We start from the raw sequence: 21,168 nt of genomic DNA on the forward strand, positions 1-21,168 counted from the left end.
ATCACTTTAATCATTTTTTAGAAGATTAGTAGAGGGAGGTGCTCAGGAATCTTATGATCAGAGCATTTTCCCTGTTGTTGCAGTACCCACCTCTCCTACCCACCCACCCCCAATAATCTTTCCAACAAAATTTCTCCTTACCTAGTTTAAGAAAAACTAGAGGGGGGCACCTGGCTCACTCAGTTGGAGGAGCGTGCAACTCTTGATCTTAGGGTTATGAGTTCAAGCCCCAAGTTGGGTGTAGAGATTACCAAAAAAATAAACTAAAAAAACAAAAACAAAAACAAAAACAACAGTAGAAGCAGACAGCAAGATCTTTTTTTGTATAGAACTGCTAAATGGTAAAAATACCTCACAATTCTGTTGTAATCTATTGCTCAATAAATGGTTGCTGACTAATTCATATTATAAATCAGCGCTATTCCCTTCCAAGAATTCAGAGATAAAAATCTTGGTCCCATGGGGCACCTGGGTGGCTCAGTCGGTTAAGTGACCGACTCTTGGTTTCAGCTCAGGTCCTGCGCTCAGGGTCCTGAGACTGAGCCCCTGGTCAATCTCTGCACTCAGCGGGGAGTCGGCTTGAGAGTCTTTCCCTCCCCCTCTGCCTCTTCCTGCCATATATGTGTGCGTGCACTCGTTCTCGCTCTCTCTTAAATAAATATATAGATTGAATCTTTAAAAAAAAAATCTTGATCCCTGCCTCAGGTGTTCATGGTCTAGCTCTGGAGTTGAATTACCTGTTTTGAATCTCACCTCAACCACTTACTAGTTTTCTGTGTCTCTGTTTCCTTACCTGGAGATAAAAATAGGACACCCAACCCAGGATTGTGATCGGAATTAAATGAGCCAATGAGTCAGTATTTAAAAAGTGCTTAGATGAATGCCTAGCACATACTTAGTGCTAATTGAGTGTTTGATATTATTATTTGTCTTAGCGGATTGTTTTAGTCTATATAAACCAATATCCAGATTTGTAAAGATGAACTTTGTTGTCATATAAAGGAATTTTAAATAAATACTTGGGTCTTTATTTTTAAAAGCAAAGTTTTGTATGGGTTTAATGCCTACAGAAACTATGTGCAGGGTAGAGCAGATCTGTGTTTGTGGCTAGCCTGCTCAGGGATATTTAGAAGTTGAACTAAAATTAGGATCTGAATGTCCTGTTTATCTGCTTTTTTGTTTTGCAATTTTAACCATTTTCTATTGCGATTAAAAGAAAGCAATATAAAATGCGTAACCATTTTTAAGTGTACAGTTCAGTACTGTTAAGTATGTTTTTACATTGTTGTGCAACAAATCTCTAGAACTCTTTCATCTTACAAAACAGACACTCTGTAACCATTAAATAACTCCCCTCCCCTTGCCCCCTAGCTCCTAGTAACCACCATTCTACTTTGTTTCTATGAATTGGACTGTCTTAGATACCTTGTATGAACGGAACCATACAGTATTTGTTTTTTTGCTGTTTGTTTTTTCACTAAAATTTTTTGGGTGGGGGAGACTGCCTCCACGTAAGAATGAACTCACCTGAGAACTAAGGAAAACAATTTGCCCTCGGAGTCTCCTGGACCTGTTCCTATGGTCATTATCCTCTTTTGAGAAAAAGAGATGCGTTGTAATCATAACCCAGAAAAAAACTAATATTCCATTAAAATGTCTTCCAGGCCATTGTGTCCGCCGGCTTAATGTGCTATTGTAGGTGTGGTCACGGGGATAAATAAATCCTAGAAGTAGGGCGCCTGGGTGGCTCAGTTGGTTAAGCGACTGCCTTCGGCTCAGGTCATGATCCTGGAGTCCCAGGATCGAGGCCCCTGTCGGGCTCCCTGCTCAGCAGGGAGTCTGCTTCTCCCTCTGACCCTCTTCCCTCTCGGGCTCCCTATCTCTCATTCTCTCTCTCTCAAATAAATAAAATCTTAAAAAAAATAAAAATAAAAAAAAAATAAATCCTAGAAGTAAAGCAGTGTCTGACTGTTAACCAAACTCCCTCCATGTTCCCGTTTTAGAGGGACCAAGACTTACTCCTGACAAAAGCCCCAGAACATCTTGCTAGGGGTTCTTAACCCTGGGTCCACAGATCCCTAAGGCCCATGGATAGAATCCAAGGTGGTCTGTGACTTAGGTGGGGAAAAAAATGATAATTTATCTTCAATAACCATTCACTAAAATTTAGAATGTCCTTTGAGTATAAATGTAGGCAACAAACTGCAGTGATGTAAGCAATACCCGTGGCTTCATCACCCGTGGAAACACAGATATTGTTGTGTCTCATGATAGATGTTGCTCAAGATATCGTTCATTTTCAGAAATGTCTCAAAATTACAGTAACTGTTAGACTTGCAGCTGCATCTTATTTAAAGTGTCAATAAAGAAGTGTGTATATTACCATATCACAGATTTTTAAAATGATACCTGTATTTCAGTAATTGGCTTCCTTTGTAATCCTGAGTATTTTAGTCTCCGTATGTAAAAACATTTATCTGAGAAAGGGTCCATAGACTTGACCAGACTGCTATGGGGGCCAATGGCCAATGGCATAGATGAAGGGTCCTGAGAGCAGATCCAGGCGTTTGGAAGGCAGGTTGGTCACTCACTGATTGCTTCATATTTCCTTCCTCTGGCTTTTCTCCCTGCCCTGGTTTTTCTTCCGTTCCACTGCCAAAGATGATTTCCCAAAGGGAAATCTGCCATTTCCTTCCCTTCCCTGCTCAGGGCCCTAGAGACTCTTCCTGTGTGATGTTCCAGGCATGAGCAATCTGGCTCCTTTTCTATGTCTAGCTTCTTTGTTTTATTTTAATTTTAATTTAATTTTTTGGTACTCTGACCAGAGCTATCCAATAGAAATTAGCTCTAAGCCACATATGTTAGTTGAAAATGTTCTAGGAGTCACATTTTAAAAAGGTGAAATTAATTTTAGTATTTTATTTACCCCAATAAGTATCCCAAACAGTGTCCTTTCAACATGTAATCAATATCCAGAATTATTAATGAAATGCTTCACATCCTTTTTTTTTTTTTTTATAAAATACTAAGTCTTTCAAATCCATAACACATCTAATTTTGGACTAGCCAAGTTTCGAGTGTATAATACAGCCACATGGGGCTGGTGGCTACCATGTTGGACAGCACAGTTCTAACTGTATTCCAGTTGGTTGTTTGGTCCCCGGACAGTGCTCTGCCATTTCGAGCTGTTCCCTCAGTCAAGAATGAACTCACCAGGATGCCTGGGTGGCTCTGTGGGTTGAGTGTCTGCGTTCAGCTCAGGTCATGATCCCAGGGTCCTGGGATTGAGTCTCGCATTGGGCTCCTTGCTCAGTGGGGAGCCTGCTTCTCCCTCTACCTGCCGCTCCCCCCTGCTTGTGCTCTCTCTCTCTCTCTCTGTCAAATAAATAAATAAAATCTTAAAAAATAAAAAAATAAAAGAATGAACTCACCACTGCCTCTCTCAGCTCAAATGGTGCCTCTTCCTGAAACTTTCCCTGACTTTGGATGAGCTCTCCCTGGTATGTGTGTCTGTTACAAACTGACTAAATGCATTTTAACAATTGGTTACATATCTGTCTTTCTTCCCAGTGTACTGAAAGCTCAAGGAGGGGCAGAAACGAAGTCTTTCGTACTGGACTATCCAGTGGCCGGTGAATATTTGTGAAACAAGTGAATGAAACATCCTCAGCCGTGGTTTAAATCCATAGGGACACAAGAGGAGAAATTGTGGAAATCCGCAGAACACAGGTAGCTCAGCTGGAACCACAGGACTTAATCAGGGAAGCCCAGGAGCCAAGGATAGGTTCAAGAAAGAGGAGTAGGGTCTTGAAAATGAATGCCTTTGTTTAGGAACAGACGCTCACGTGCACAGTGCAAACTGCAGAGCCTTCCTGGCAGGGTTGAGTGGGTTGTGAGCTGGAATTTGCAGAACAACATGGCTTTTTAGCAACACTTGTGGCCCTTCCAGTGAGCCTTTTGCAGTCATCTAGTGGATCTGATTTCTACCACTCGTGATTTAATTATGCTATTGTTTAGGCAAGAGAGACAGAACATTCCAGTAACTCCTGCCCCAGTGCTAGATAGTTCCATGGGTTCCCTCCCAACTGAGTCAGCTGACCTGATTGGGTCCACAAGGGCCTGGGGCAAAGGAAGGGGAAGGCATGCTGGCCTCCCACTGGTCAGTGTGGATTGGTCTTGCTGGTGGGAAATTTTTGAGAAGGGGGAAAGGACATGCCCTGATTAATTGGACATACAATTTACAGTGGCACGTTCCCCCAAACTTTCACATACTGGTAAGTTCAGTGTATTAATGTTTTTGGAAAAAGATGATGGCAGTTCCACCCTTAGATACAAACCAGTCAGTCTGGTTTAAGGAATGTCGTGCGTTATTTACATTTGTATAAAGCTGTGGGTTGAGCAGCCCTGGACCGGGCCTGTTAGCACAAAGCTAATTGGCCTCATGATCTTGTCGCTTACTGACATATTTGCCTAAAATGTGTATCCGATTTATGATGTGCTCTGGCTTCTGCAAGCTTCTGGAGATCTTTTTTTCATTTTGTCAGATTTCTTTTTCTTTTTTCCCTACTATTTAACATATCAAGAATTAAAAAGAAAAATCAGTTTGTCCAAGGGCTCTTTCAACTAACTCTCATATTTCTAAGACATACTTGCAAAATTTACAGTACCCCGTTAAAATACCTCCCATTTGAGTTTCTTAGTTTTGCGGTTTGGATAAATTTCTTTCTTAGGCTCATATTACTGTTTTGATGGTAAAGGAAAAGACGTCAGGGATAAATATCTCTTAAGAGTATTTTTACTATTCATTGACCATTAAGTAGTATTGGATTATGAAATAATCAATATATACAATGTCATATGTAGCATTACCTTTAAAAGTATAAACTGTGTCTTATATTGTTGACCTTAAAAATAAAAGAGCCATTATTTTACCAGCAAAATGGGTTTATTCGGGAATAGCAGAGGAATTACAATTCAGGACCTGCAAGCCATAGCAAACCAAAGGCAAGTCTGAAGATCAAAAGAGAAGAACGTTACTTTGTAGAGAAAAGGAGGAAGTTGGGCGGGGCTGTTGGAAAAATGAGAATTCAGGGTGGTGATGGTTTCTTATTGGCTGAGCTTGTTCCCGGCAAGGAGAAATTGTTTTGGTTGCAGTCTGCAACTGAGGATGAGTTGGTAAGGTGTAAGAGCTCCCCCTTCTGGCCTCCTGACTATTTTGAATGAGGGTTGTTTTACTGGGTTTCACATTATAAAAATAACATATATAAGCAGTAAAGATAAACTTGAAAATAGAGTAAAGGAGAATACGGCAAACTGCTACTATCCATGATTACAGTGTCTCAGAGATAACCAATGCTAATATTTTAGTGGGTATCTTCTCAGCCATTTTTCCGTGGGTGAGTTTGACTTTTACGTGGTTATCATACTATATATCTACATATGATATGCATGTATATACATAATATGTCTATTCTGTTCATTTAATATTACATTGTAGGTATTTCCCCATCTTATGTCTTTGTCATGTAACTGAACCCAAGTTCATATGCCCAGCACGCAGGAAAGCTGGTCACCCAGACCGGGAATGTGCAGCAAGGAGAGGGTTTATTGGAGAGGCATCCAAACGAAGAGACAAGGGGAGGGGAGGCCTCAAATCTGCCTCCCCAAAGGGTTTGGGTTGCATGTGTTTAAGGATAAGGGGTCAGAATGTCGGGTATATACGTTGAATGGAATATGCTGACTGGATGTAGGGAGAAAGGAGGTGTCCTCCTTTTCTGAGCATGTGTGTGCATTCAGGAATCATGTCCCTTCCTGGGCTCCGTGTTCATTAAATGGCAGTGGAAGCATGATATGCAGGGGAGAGGCAGATCTCAGGGTGTGTCATCACAGAGGTTACTTTCATTCACTGTTGGTCCTTTCTGCCCAACTACAGAAATTCTTCCCCATTTGTTCCAGACAGTCTCGGCTACTCTTACTGGTAATGAGTCAACTTCTGCAAAACAAACTCCTAAATCAATCCAGTTAACCGGAGTTTCCTTAGGGTAGAACCATCAAGCATTTGTTAACTCAACATCTTGGGTTCAGTCTTTATACAAATGCATTTTAATGTTGATAATCTTAAGGAACTAGAGTGAATGTATTACAACACTTTGCTTAACCATTCCCTTCTTCTTGGTCAGCTCTCCTTTCATTCTTTGATTACCACATGGAATGACCATTCTCCCCATTTCTGAGCTTTAAAAGTCCTATTCCCTTCAAAGGTTTGATATGCAAGTCTATTTTCTTGTAGTTCTGTTGTTTTACATTTAATTTCTCAGGGATCCAATTATCTCCTTACAATTTAGGAAAGGTAGGAACTTTGTTTAAACTTTTGAATTCTGCCCTATTAAAGCCCTTTGATCATTTACTCATCTCCAAGACGAGCTGTATACATTTTTTTTTAATGTCAAAGAGATGATAGAAAATTTAGAAATGCCATGGTTATTGTTTCATTATAAGAGAATACTTATCTCGGGCGCCTGGGTGGCTCAGATGGTTAAGCGTCTGCCTTCGGCTCAGGTCATGATCCCAGGGTCCTGAGATCGAGTCCCGCATCGGGCTCCCTGCTCCTTGGGAGCCTGCTTCTCCTTCTGCTTCTCTCTCTCTCTCTCTCTCTGTCTCTCATGAATAAATAAATAAAATATTTAAAAAAAAGAGAGAGAATACTTATCTCTTTCTCTAACCCTTACTCAAACTCTTCTCTGATATCACATTTTTTTCTCAGGATAGAAACGGAAGTGGCTTTAGATAAATTAGTTTTTTTTTTTAAATCTTTTAACTGCTTGAAAGTAAGAAAAATAGAAAACGATCCCTCCTGCCCCCCTTTCTTATCTTGTACAAAAGGTGGTGACCAGGTACTTGTGAGTTTTAAATGTACATGGCAGCCCTGGCTGACTTACCTGCAGGAGATAGTTGGGTCGGGGTAACGATTCAAGGATGGGGGACCATTTCCATCTTCAGGAAGGAAACTGTTTCTTGCACACCCCCAACAAATGCAGGTGGTGTTCTCCCTGCTGACTGTCCCCCATCCCCAGCTTTTTCTCAGTATTCTGCTTTGGGCTGTAGGTTTTTCAGTCTTTCTCTTGGTTGACAGGGCAGTGGTAACAGAAAGTTAAATACAGGTGCTACTCAGCACTGTTGGGAATGGAAAATATTCTTCTGCCCTTCAGGGTTCTTCTAGCTGGTCTAAGAATTAAATTGACATGAGACAAAGATTAACAGGAGAAAATCAAATTTAATTACCCACAAGAAACCCATGTAAGCATGAGATTCCAAAGACAGTCAGGCAAAGTGAGGGTGTATATGTCATCCTGAACTAAGGAGAAGAGGATGGGAGTCTGGGACTTCAAAAGGAAGGAAAGCAATCCGCGGGAAGATGAAGAAGAGTAAATTTTTGGTTGAATGTTTACAAGGCCAATAAAGGACTTTGGTCAGAGACCTTGCTAGATGTCTCCCTGTCTACCATGCCTAGTTCATATTCTTTTTTCTTTTTTAAGACTTTTATTTATATATTGAGAGAGAGAGAGAATGGTAGAGAGAGAGCATGAGAGGGAAGAAGGTCAGAGGGAGAGGCAGACTCCCTGCTGAGCAGGGAGCCCGACGCGGGACTCGATCCCGAGACTCCAGGATCATGACCTGAGCCGAAGGCAGTCGCTTAACCAACTGAGCCACCCAGGCACCCGCTTAGTTCATATTCTAATGTGAATTTGTGGTGATGGCTCTCTCCCTGGAGCAGGTTCTCTATCTAAATTCTTTAAGGCAGTTAGCATGAGGCCAAAATTTCTTCCTCAGTGGTTTGGGCCGTGATTTTTTTCAGCGCAAAATAATCAACATGCCCAAGTGGCACATCCGGAGGCAGTTCGTTCTGAAGCCCTACAGCACCCTGCCTTTGGGCCGCTTCCTTTGCTCTGCCCTTTCTTCCTTGGCAGTCCCGTCCACTGTGACTTCACTTCTCCGACATGGCTCTTCAGCCCACCTGGCCCGGAGCTGCAGGCTGCTCTTCCTGAAGCCCCTCTGTAGTGCGTCCTCCTCCATGGGACCACAGTTTTCTCCCAACTCCATTTAGGAAACCCATCCTACGGTTCATGCTGTGCTCTCTCTGCCTCTGTTTGGAAGCCCCTCCCCTCTCCCACCTGGAAGAAGCCTCCCCCTCCCAGAACCCGCTCCTGCACGATGCCAACCTCAGGACTCCCATTCCAGTGGCCATCCCTCCCTCCTTTGGGTATCCGGCTAGCGCCTTGAGTCAGCATCAGAGCACTTTCCACATGTGAAATGGTGTTGGAACGGCAGTCCTCCTATGCCGTACTGTGGAGTTCTTGCAAACAGGAACCAGATCTTTACATCTCTCCATCTTGAGAGCTTTGCACAAACCCGCTTGCACATGGTATTAGTAACTAATGCTTCCTAAACACTTAGTATGTGCCAGGCAGTATTCTAACTGGATTACAAGCCCATGTGGATTTAATGCTCACAACAACCCTACAAAGAAGGCATCTTATTATGTCCATTTTAGAGGTGAGGAAACTGAGGCACAGAATCAAGGAGTAACTTCTGAGTCACAGAGCTAGTAACTGAGGAAGCCAGGGTCGAACGCACAGCCTGGCAGTCAGCACCCGTGCTCCACCCAGCATGCTTGTGACTTCTGACAGTAGTTCTCAGCAGACAGCAGTGGCTGGGTGGAGAGCCTGAATGGCTGAAAAATGAGGATTATATGACAGTCCTACATGTAGCTAATTTATCCAGCAGCTCTGAGGAATTAGATATTGCATAGATGTTAATTTTCCAGCTAATTAATTTCTTTTGGTTTCCTTATCTCAGGCTATTGGTTGCCTTCTGTGATGGTAAGATTTTATTTAATCATTCAGGAGTTTAAAAACTTGTTTGTTTTAAAAAGTAATAACTGTTGGGCACCTGGGTGGCTCAGTCGTTAAGCGTCTGCCTTCGGCTCAGGTCATGGTCCCAGGGTCCTGGGACTGAGCCCCGCATCGGGCTCCCTGCTCGGCGGGAAGCCTGCTTCTCCCTCTCCCACTCCCCCTGCTTGTGTTCCCTCTCTCGCTGTCTCTCGCTCTGTCAAATAAATAAAATCTTTAAAAAAAAAAAGTAATAACTGTTTTAACCAAAAATAATTTTAAATGAAATAGCTCTAAAATCAGTCTTGTATTTTCCTGCCTAATTAAGTAGTTCATGGTGTATAACTCAACCTTTTATTAATGTCTAGGGCCATCACTGTGATTGAAAAAGTAAGCCAGGGGCACCTGGGTGGCTCAGTCAGTTAAGTGTCTGCCTTCAGCTCAGGTCATGATCCCAGGGTCCTGGGATGGAGCCCTGCATCAGGCTCCACTTCTCTCTCTCCCTCTGCCGCTCCCCCCTGCTTGTGCTCTTTGTCTCTCTGTGAAATAAATAAAATCTGTATAAAACAAAACAGTAAGCCATAATCTGAGCCTGTGATGTCCTGGGGCCTTGAACATCAGTAAGATTTATTAGCATCTACTAAGTACCAGGCACTTCAACTACAGTTCCTTAATTAATTGTCTAGGCATAAGATTTGCTTTGCCATTTTTTTTTTAACTCTTCTGTCTCTTTCTGGAAGTTTCTTTAGTGTTGTTGGATCTGTAGAGCAGTAATGGCTCACTTCTTGCTCTCTGTCTGCTGTTCCCCAGGAGACCACCCTGCTTCTGGTTGACTACTGTTGAGGAGCTGTGGGGGAGGTTTGGGTAACCAGACTTGTTGGTATTATTATTATTAAAATCCCTCTCCTTCCCCGGTGGCCTCCCTGCAGTTGCCAGCTGCTAAGACGCTTGGGAGGGGAAACATTCTAGGTTTCCTCCATCAGTTGCTGTTTCAAGAGGGAGCCCCTCACCATCCCTCCCCTTGGCCTCTGAGGAGGGGAGGCCCCTTCTGACAGCCAGTAGCACTGTCTTCCTTCAGTTAGAACACAGGCCATATGTCAGTTATGTCTTAGGGTGGCTGGTGGCTACAGGAAGTCATGTGGTTAGCTGTGAGTGACCTGACATAGTCCCCTCATGCCTGCCAAGGGAATTAAATATTTCTGTGGTTTGGGAACCCTTGGCTTTGACCTTTGAATTTATTGAGAAACCAAGTCAAGTTACCAAGGGCTTAAAGTGATTGGAACCACCATGCTCAATTTCCCTTTAAAATGTTAGGTTCTTGCAGGGTAAACAATAAAGAAAAATTTGAAAAGCCATCTTCAGAGTCAGTAAATATAAACAAACATAAATGAAGCAGCCTCCAGGCTTGGAATTATTCCATACTCTAGGTTTGTGACATCTGGGTTCAGTGAAAAAAATGTTAAAAGCCTTAGCGAGGTTATCAGTTTTCATCACTAGTCTGAAAACTTGGCAGAGTTCAACCCTGGGCTTCTGCACCGGGGCGGTTGCGGGGGGGAGGTGTCCCAGCTCTTGGCTCCTTGGCTCGGCTTTCTCTGAGCGCAAGTTGGTGTTCACCCTGGGGTCGCTTTTTCTATTTCTAGTTCCTTAATGCTCCGTCCAGACCACTGTGGGGTCCTGGGTCACAAATACAAGGAGCTACACCTAGAGAAGGCTGTCCCCCTCACCTTCCCTGCAGGAGGCTCTGGGACTAGCCAGTGGCGGAGGGGTGCCCCTCTCTGTAGGCAGAAGCCTTGGCTGAGGTCCTCTTCTCCAGCTCTAACAAATCACTTTGCATTCACTTATGTGTAGAGTCAAGGAAAACCTTGGATGTGGAGTCAGGTGACCAGGATTCCAAACCTGGTCCTGACACTTGCTGGTGAGTCTGGGGCTCCTACTTTATGCGAATCTCCATCTTCTCACCTATCAAAAGACCGGGTTGTGGTTTCTATATATGGGTCTTCGGTGGCAAGCAAGACAGACCATCTCTGGCTAATTTAAATAAAAAGGGAAATTATTTGAAGGCCATAAAGTGGGTTACAGACTCCAAGGGGCAGCTGGGGCAGCTGGGAAGACAGGGGCAGGATCTGGGGCAACTTTATAGGTCCAGGTCACAGGGGTGCACGGGTCCTCACATGCCATATGCACCCCTGCCAGAGGAAGCCGTCTTTCTACTGGGTTTTCCATCTTGAGGCTCTGTGCTCAGGAACAGAAACCAAGGGAATGAACTGGTTGAGCTTGGGTCCCTCACCACTGCCCAGTGCAGGAGAGGAAGGAGACCAGGGCTCTGAGCAGAAAAGGAAATGAATGGGCGTCGGACAGCCAGAGTCTGCAGCTAACTGCTGACCGACCGCATGAGCATTTGACGCTACATACAACCTCTGTCAGGTTTTGTACTGATTCCTCGTAACTGGAAGTGTGTGTAAGTTTTCTCTCTCTCCTATTTGGCATTTGTTAGAGGCATTCATGGGTTTCATCCTGCAGATAATTTATTTGTTATTTATTTATTTTTAAATTTTTTAATAGAATTTTTTTAAAGATTTTTATTTATTTATTTGACAGAGAGAGATACAGCGAGAGAGGGAACACAAGCAGGGGGAGTGGGAGAGGGAGAAGCAGGCTTCCTGCTGAGCAGGGAGCCCGATGCGGGGCTTGATCCCAGGACCCTGGGACCATGACCTGAGTCGAAGGCAGACGCTTAACAACTGAGCCACCCAGGTGCCCCCCTGCAGATATTTATTAAGCACCTCTTAAGGGAGGCCAGGACTGACTCCGTTACTAACGCCCGTCTGTGCCCTGTGTCCCCTTCTGTAACACAGTGGGGCAGAAACTCTCACCTCCGTATGGGCCATAGCCTTGCCGTAAGGACTAAATGAAATCAGATAAAATTGTGTGGTTAATCCTTTGAGGAGCCATGCAGGCTCCGATATTTATTTATTGTGCATAGCTTGGTGCTTAGATAAAGAGCAAAGACACTTATTTTGATGCATCTCTGTATATAAGTCTGTTTATTTGCTTGTCTATTGTTATTTTAAAATTCGAGAAATTGAGGTTTCGGTAGGCTTGCCTGCAGTCTACCTGAGGCATTAAGATAATCCCTTCACAATCTAAATGATGTCACTAAGCAGTTTAGTGCCAAAGACATGGTACCGACAGCCCCCTCCGTAGGTGTTAAGGGGTGTGGCTGTGGTCAGGAAAGGTCTGGGAGGAGGTGGGGGGTAGCCTCTGTAGCTTTCTCAGAATTATAAACTCTTATTGATTAGCTCTGTCCAATAGAAATATAATGTGAACCACATACGTAATTTAAGATTTTTCCAATAGCCACATCTGAAAACAAAGCAAAAAGAAACAGGTGCAATTAATATGAATAATATATTTTTATTTTACCTATTGTATTTAAAGTAGTATAATTTAAAAGCAGGTAACCAACATAAAAAATTAAGGAGATATTTTACACTCCTTTTTTTGTGCTGTTTTTGAAATCTGGTGTGTATTTTACCGTGACAACACGTCAGTTCCGATTAGTCACAGTTCAAGGGCGTAGTAGACACGTGGCTACCGGGTCAGACAGCTCATCCCTAGACAGAACAGGAAGAAGACAAGGCAAGGAGCAGAGGGAGAGAAGCAGTAGACGCTGGAATTTAATGAACATCGACTATGGACCAGGCAGGGCCAGCACTAGTGTAAACCATTGGATGAACCAACTATCAGACCCTGTTTTTATTTAGAATTTGATATTTTGTTCATCATGAATGTTTTCGCCATTAATTTTGACCTTAAAAAACACATTGCAATATGATATACCTTCATTTCAGAGTGTTCTGACACCTCTGGTATTTTGCACGCAAGGCAAGTGCCCCCCGCCCCCCCAACCCTAATGAGGCCCTGGCTCCAGGCACTTTCTGTGAACTTGATACTTCATCGGGGGCATGAACCTGAACTAAACTGAGCTATATTACCAAAACCAGGAGCAAACTCCTCTAATTTACTAAGTCTTGGTCATTTATTTTGTTAAATGGATTTTCAACTGAATTCAAATTAGAAATAAAAAGACTTTGGAAAATAGGTTGAAATTCAGACTGAATCTGTGAACTGAAAAGTTTGAAAATTTTTCAGGAGCAAACTGTAACACGGAGAGTTCATTGGCTTTGATTTCTTGGTCAGGGTAACCCTGGGCCATCATGTTTCCTCTGTTGTAGGGGAAAAGAATGAAAAGGACAGTGTTTTGAGAAGACTATCCGAGGCCTTATTTCCTTCCCACATTCTACTTTAGTCTCCGGTGTTTAGGAGGTCGGCATCTGTAGGCTCTCTCATTAATGCTTATAGTGGAATGTTGTATTGGAAATAACTTTGACGCTAAAAGAAAGGTCAAGTATTGCTTTTTTAAAGTGGTACCAATTTCAAACAATCCTTTTCTTTCTTTTAGGGAACTCAGAAACAAAGCAGATATTCAGTTTGGAGATAATGGAACGACAATATCTGCTGTTAGGAAAGAGGCCTATGTTTTTGAACGAAATCAATCTGTTGGAGACCCTAAAGTTGACTTAATTAGAACATTAAATATTCCTGCGGTGGTAAGTAGGCATTTTTCGTGTCATTATTGTGGATTTTAGAAGAAAGGAAAAAGCTAAGTTAAGGCTATTACGTTTTTACATTTAGGAGTTATTATGTTAAAAATATATGTATATAAAAATAGAAATAGATGTTTACACTTCCCTCCCTTAGAGTTCATCTAAGACTTTTTTCTGAGATTTTTCAAATGGTGACATAATCTTTTCAAAGATGTTTTCAATGGTTCAAAGATAAGATCTTTTCAAATGGTGACATAATGCAAATTTTAGGATTCTTCCCCCCTGCCACACACACACACACACACACACACACACACACACACACACACACACACAGAGCTTCTTGCTGTGTGTTCAGGATCAGCTCTTGTGCAAATAAGTATGTCCCGAGGATTTTTTTGAGAGGGTGGGGGTGGATAGCAAATGATTTTTTAAAGATTTATGTGCCCCTTGTTTTGGTTCAGAAGGTCCCAGCAACAGAATTTGCATACCACTTCTTAGTTTAGATTTCAACCTTAGATTTTTTAATTCTCCAAATATATACTGACTTTCCCCCCCTTAATAAGTAGCAGAGACTGGGTGCTGATTACAGCCTAGCAGGATTTCACTGGGCTCAGTTATGACAATCCCATCTAAGAAAGATGCCAGAGACCCAGAAAACTTTCCTATTCACCTACAGCAATCCCCTCTGAGGCTCCCATTCCATGACGACACATGAGCTGGACACTCAGTGGTGGACCCAGGACTTAGAAATTACTAGATCCTAGATTTGACCTTGCCCTGCTGCCTACGCCAGCAGGGTTTAAAGTGAGGGGCCAGCGTCTGGCTTGGATCACAGGGACAGTGGCGCCACCTTGTGGCTAAAGATGCCAGTGTATTTACAAGAGTTTTTCTCGTTCCACTGGCAGTGTGGAGAGAACTCAAGAGCTAGCTGCAGATGGGAATGCTAAGCTCAAACTTACAATATATAATACTGAGAAAGGACAACAACTGAAGAGTCTTGTTCTTGCACACGCATCCAGGGAGGATCTTTCTGGCTGATTTTGCAGCTATTCAGTCTTAACATTTACTTTTAAGCCTCTTTGCCAAAGGGGCAGTAGGAGAGTGGGGCAGGGATTCTATCTGAACTTGCCTGTCCTTCTCAGACTGCCATGGAATGGGCCCAGGTCCGCTTCCTCCGGAAGCTCATCGAGGCCCTGTTGAAGGCCTATCAGCAGACGCTCTTTGTGACCCACACCGTGGACGAACTACTCTGGGGCTACAAAGATGAGATCTTGTCCCTCATCAACATTTTCAAGCCAGAGATCTCTCCCTATTTTGGCCTGTACTATGGGGTAAGTTGACTTTTCTTTTCAGAACCTCTTTATTCAGCTGATGGGGGCGGGGGGTGCGCTCCAAGCCAGATTTCTCTTCACTTCGGGTTTCTTCCAGAAGAAGACCAAAATTGCCTGGAATTCTAGATGTCTTGTAGAGCTTGTGAAAAATAAGAAAGTGTTTTAGTTTTTAGAAAAAAAAAATCCTTCTCCCACAATTTCAACATGCTACTAGCACTGACTTTGAATGAGAGCAGCTATGAAAAATACAGAGTGTGACTGTGCCATTAATCGGGTGTGATCTTTGAAAGTGTCATCAAGTCTCCACTGAACCCACACATCAGCCTGATAGAGACAAATGAGAAACTAAATAGGAACATGTAATCCATTAAGGGTGGTAGCTACACGTTACATTTTCACACATGTCATTCACGAAAGAGACTGGTTGATTTGAAACTCTGTGTCGCTCATCTGTGATTTCTTATGCTAGTAAGTGGAATTTTGTGTGGTTCCTTGCAGATGTTATTCACTTTGGCTTGAAATAAAAAATTTTCAGCCTTCGAGTAATTATTATTCAAAGCAAATGTTATTGCTGCCTGAGTTTCAAATGCATTAAAGTTAAAAGGAATTTTAAAAGTCTGTCTTCCCCCACCAAAAAAACCAACAAAAATAAAAAACAAAAACCTGTGTAAAATGGATAGTGAGATGTGGGTAATGACAAAAACTCAAAAGTTAAGTGTTAGATGAAAGGTGGAGTCTGAGATTGTGATGAATTTCTTCATCTTTAAGTTTGTAGTTATTCTCTGGTTGTCACTACTCAAGAATCTCACCCTTACCCTGTCATCTCCTAGCATGTTCCTCTGTGTCTGTGGCAAATGGTATACATTTGTGCCTTCGAGGGTATACAAAACTTGGACACCATCCAGACAAAATAGTAAAAAAGTTTTTAACATGATATATGTAAGAGGTGGGGGGTCCTAGGAATAGGGCTGGGCTGACCCTGAATCCTTCACTCTGGGGGAGTAGACTTGATAGATGTTCCCTAGAAGATCCCATCTGATTGGAGCCCAGGTTCCACAAGACCAGAGGAAGCACTGATTTCTTGTTAAACTGTGACTAGACCTCCCTTCTCGAAAAAATTTCAGGAGAACTTCTGAGATAAAGACAATAAAGCTTTTTTTAAAGAATTATATTTATTATACTATATAATGTATATTTTTAGAGGGGGGAGGGGCAGAGGGAGAGGGAGAGAGAATCTCAGGCAGGCTCCACGCCCAGCACAGAGCCCGACTCAGGGCTCAGATCTCACGACTCCTTGATCATGACCTGAGCCAAAATTAAGAATCAGACACTTAGCTGACTGAGCCACCCAGGTTCCCAGCAAAGTTTTCCGTAAGGCCCTTTGGGTCCCGGTGGCTTCCATCCACCTGCCAAGTAGATCCTGTTCCTATGGCCTCAGTATTTTTCAGGTAACTTCCATTGTATAGCCTGCTTTTTTTGTTTTGACATCATTGACTTCATCAGACTTATAACTAAGATCCTTTTATATCTTTTTAAAATGTAACCCACATTTATGGACTGGTTAAGAAATTGGCATTTTTGCTTTCCCAAGGCAAGAATGTGTTGTTTTATGTATTTATTTACTTCTTTCTTCCTTTCTCTGTCCTTGCCCTTTACCACTCCTTGCAGACACCACTGTATCTCCACAGGGCCCCACTAGTAAAAAGCCCTGTGCCATTGCTTAGTTAAATTAGTATGTTGAGTGGATTTCCCACAAGCCAGGAATAGAGCATAAGACCTGGAAACAGAGGCCCTGGATTTACGTTCTGACTTTTTCACTTGATAACTGTGGGGCTATTTCTGAACCTCGGTTTCATCATGTGTGACTTGAGGCTGAGCGTATCCATGCTTCCAAAGCTGTTTTGCAAGGCTGAGAAGTCCATAAAAGTGCTTTGCAAACTATAAATCTCAGTATGCATTTCAGGAGCCGCTATTCTTTCCCCCCATGACTGGCTCCAGAGAGTACCCTGAATTCATATGAATGACTGGTATATCTTTCCATCTGGGACCCAAATAAACTACCTGTGGTGTTGTTGGTTAAAAGGCAGTGTTTCTGGTCAGTTTGTCATCTGCTCTGGTCAAATACTGATTCTTTAGCAACAGCACAAAAGTTCACACTTGAGCCGCCATTCATTCAAAGACCGGGACAGGCTGTGCAGGGGGCACACCTCCCTCGGCACCCACTCCTCTGCCCCTGTCCGAGCCTGGCCGAAAATCTTTCCTGAATCCTGGTGATCTTGTGCGAGCATTCCCCTCGGATGCACCAGGGTTGCATGCCTGCCCCACCTGCTCCACGACACATGACGAAGAGAGAAATCTTGGTGAATGCCATTGAGCACTTTTCCTTCAAAGACTCTAATGATGAAACAGCCAAACAATTAATGGGGAGGGACAGGGTGTGAGAATGAACAGGATGAGTGAATGTAGAATATCGGCACAGAACTTCTGAGAAGGGACCTGGTTAAATATCAGATGCTCACATTTGCATCTTGCAGGGCCAATCAGCATATTTTTACCCTGTGATTTTAGGGCGCCTCTGTTCTCCTTGGTGTTAGAGTGCCAGCCCCTCCCACTGGATGTGGGTTCTTGGGTGTATAAAATCATAGTTGCCGGAAAGCATCTTTGAGAGATCAGCCAGTCCAGCCCGTCCTTCGGGGGCGGGGGTGGGGATCATGCTTAGGTTACAGTAGTGGCAGGACTGTGGTAGTCCTAGCTCAGGGCACCTCTCCATCTCCTGCAGTAATATGTTCCTTGTATCCCGCACACATCCCTGCCATCATGACATAAGACCTCTTGATTCCTGCTTGTTGTCAAGGAGGTTCTAGCAAGAGACAGGGAAGCATGCACATGCAACGTCTGACTCTTGGGTGGAAAACGGCTGGGAAGAACCCTTTGTGAATTACTGTGAAACATTTAAATGCTTCTCTACTTTGCTTAGCCCATGTCTGAGTTAAGTAGAGGACTTTAGGAAATAGCATCCATTCATTTTTAAAATTGGTGGTTCAGCATTTTTTACAAAGAGTATTTGAATTTTCAATAAGTTGGTGTAGTATTCACATTGCTGCTCCTAAAGAGTTCTTTGTCATATCTTAAAGTCACATGAAGCTTCATGTGGGGAACACGACATGACCATTATGTATGTGGACCAAGTTGATATACTGACATAGTTGGCGAAATAATGTTAAGTGACAGAACGAAGAACCAAAGTAGGCAAAACACATGAGAAGAGAATTCACAAAGGGTATGAATGTTTTTTAAGGCAAAGAGCTGAATGATATGAGAAAAGGGTTCAAATTCCGGGAATATAGAAATGCAAAAAGAGATAAGAAAACTTTTACTTTTTTGGTTCATCTAATTAGCAGAGCTTAACAAAAGTAACTTGGGGAATGTAAACTGATTTACCCTGCTATTTCCACCACTTTCCGGCTGGACAACCTTGAGCAACTTGATAATATGTATCAAAAGGCTTAAACATGTTGGTGTCCTTTTCTCTAGTGATTTTACTTTGATGGGTCTGTGTAGAAAACAAAAGTACTGACAACGCTTTTAGGCATAAAGATATTCATACAGCATTATTTGTAGTAGCAAAAAAAATTCAAAATTAAATATCCAATAATAAGAGAATAATTATTATTTCTACATAATGTTGTAGAATCATTAAATTACACCTGTGAAGAACTTTTGGTAACATGGGAAATATGTTAAGTAAAAAATTGTGTGTGTGTGTATAAATATATCTATATATGCACAATTACATATGTGTATAAAAATTATGTGTATATATATTACACATATATAATTTATCTTAGTTCAATAAACAAATCTTGTATAGAAAAGACACTGAAAAGAAACAGACCAAAGTTCCCATGGTTAAGAGAATAATGAATAGGGCGCCTGGGTGGCTCAGTTGGTTAAGTGACTGCCTTCGGCTCAGGTCATCATCCTGGAGTCCCTGGATCGAGTCCCACATCAGGCTCCCTGCTCAGCAGGGAGTCTGCTTCTCCCTCTGACCCTCTTCCCTCTCATGCTCTCTATCTCTCATTCTCTGTCTCTAAAATAAATAAATAAAATCTTTAAAAAAAAAGAGAGAATGATGAATAACGGGCACTTTAAAAAAATAGATTTTAGATTTTATTTAATTATAAAGAGAGAGAGCACGAGTGGAGGGTGGGGGTTTGCAGGCAGAGGGAGAAGCACACTCCCACCAAGCAGGGAGCCTGATGCGGTGCTCGATCCCTCATGACCTGAGCTGAAGGCAGACGCATAACCGACTGAGCCACCCAGGCGCCCCTGGGCACTTTTTTTATACATCATTCTGTATTTTCTAATGAGATTTTGTTACTTTTATAATCAGAAAAAATGTATTACTTCTATAATCAGAAGAAAAACTATTTTATTTATTTATTTTTTCCAAAATAAAGCAGAACACAAGTCCTGTGCATCACCAGAATGCATCTGTGTTAATACGCAAAAAGCTATCTGTGACAAACCTCCAAAGATAGCTTAAAGCAATGGAAATAGAACAGTCTTTGGTTATTGTCTTCTTCTTAGCTTATCTACCAAGTGCCTGTCACATAATAAGCATTTAAAAGAATGAAAACAATTATAATAATAGTATTAGAATGGACGCACCACGAAGGCCGTAGTTTTGTTCACTGATTTCCAGTGCTAGACACATGGTAGGCATTCAGTAAGTGCTCGCTAATAGATGACTGAGTACCACAGCCTGGTCAGCACATCAGCCCATGGAGTGTGGGGTTCAGTCCTAGCTCCACCATTTGCTGGTTGAGTGATCTGGGCAAGTTATTTAACTTCACTTTGTTTCAGATTTGTCATCAATAGAATGAGGGTGAGAGAGTGCTTGTCTGTGTTTGTTTCCCATTGCTGCTATAACAAATAGCCATAAACCTAGGGGCTTAAAACAACACAGATTTATTATCTTACAGTTCCAGATGTCAATAGTCCTAAAAGCAGGGTGTGGTCAGGGCTGTGTTTCTTCTGGAGGCTTGAAGAGGAAATCCCCCTCCTTGACTTCTACAGCTTCTAGAAGCAGGCTTCATTTCTTTGGCTTGCAGCCCTTCCTCCACTGTCAAGTCCAACAGGGAAACATCTTCACTCTCAGTCTCTCCAGCTGACCTCTGCTTGTCATCACAGTTACTACTCTGACCTGGCCCCTCCTGCCTCTCTTTGTAAGAACCTTTGTGATTACCTTGGATCCACCCAGGTAATCCAGGATAATGTCCCCATCTCAAGATTCTTAACTTAATCACATCCGCAAAGTCCCTCTTGCTATATTAGACAACAGATTCACAGGTTCTGGGGACTAGAACGTGGACATATTTGGAGGGCCATTATTCTGTCTACCACGCTATCTTATGTGATGGTGATGAGGATTTCATGAGATAATCCATACTACAATTTTAGAGCAGTACCAGGAATATTATAAATACTCAATAATTGTTAGCTCTTATTACTTTATTATTATAGAGGAACTAGTACCCATGCTATTTCCCAGAAATCAAAAAGCTCTATCTTCAGATAAAGAATCTGTAAGGATATAGGTTGTCGGCATGTACCCTTAAGAAGTGTAACTTGGTGGGGCACCTGGGTGGCTCAGTCAGTTAAGCATCTGCCTTCGGCTCAGGTCATGATCCCAGGGTCCTGGGATTGAGTCCCACATCGGGCTCTCTGCTCAGCGGGGAGTCTGCTTCTCCCTCTCCCTCTGCTGCTCCCTGCTTGTGCTCGTTCTGTCTAATGAGTAAATAAAATCTTAAAAAAAAAAAAAAAGAAGTGTAACTTGGAGAGAATGTACAGCTGGAGAAAGCTTACTTGAAAATGGGACTATATTAATACCACTTTCTTCTGTTGCAGCTAATATATAATAGTGTCCTGGCCTTGGACATATGCTTTCTTATTTTTTGTTATTAAGCTATAATTCACTTATAAATTTCACCATTTTAAAGTGCACAATTCAGCAGTTTTTAGTATATTCACAAGGCTGTGCAACCACCACCACTGTGTAATTTTAGAACATTTTCATCATCCTCCCCAAAAAAACCACATACTCAGTAGTCACTTCCATTTCTCCCCTTCCACTAACCTACTTTCTGTCTCTATGAATTTGCCTGTGAATCTATAGAAATTTTTTAATAGTTAAAAGGTTTGTGTCTTTTTTGGTTTTCTTTTTGCTTTTGTAAAGAAAAGTAAGATTATGCTTTTTGTTTGAAACAGAACATAAGTAATCCCCCCACATACCTGCCCAACTCTCTACAGCCCCTTTGGGGTGCTGGGACCTCTGGT

At 42.3% G+C, this 21,168-nt stretch overlaps 1 protein-coding gene across 2 annotated transcripts in view; it reads left to right on the forward strand.

Moving 5' to 3' along the window:
• SCARB2 (scavenger receptor class B member 2) overlaps positions 1–21,168 on the forward strand; it is a 79,678-nt gene that overhangs the window by 21,923 nt on the left and 36,587 nt on the right. For both annotated transcript variants that reach the window (XM_028100698.2, XM_028100699.2), the window contains exons 3-4: positions 13,351–13,498; positions 14,641–14,829. In XM_028100698.2, the coding sequence (XP_027956499.1) occupies positions 13,351–13,498; positions 14,641–14,829 (337 nt within the window). The remainder of the gene's footprint in view (positions 1–13,350; positions 13,499–14,640; positions 14,830–21,168) is intronic.

Source organism: Eumetopias jubatus, unplaced genomic scaffold (genome assembly GCF_037043125.1).
Source record: "Eumetopias jubatus isolate StellerSeaLion01/CBP00866 unplaced genomic scaffold, mEumJub1_p1.0 scaffold_2, whole genome shotgun sequence".
In the NCBI taxonomy this organism is placed as follows: Eukaryota; Metazoa; Chordata; class Mammalia; order Carnivora; family Otariidae; genus Eumetopias; species Eumetopias jubatus.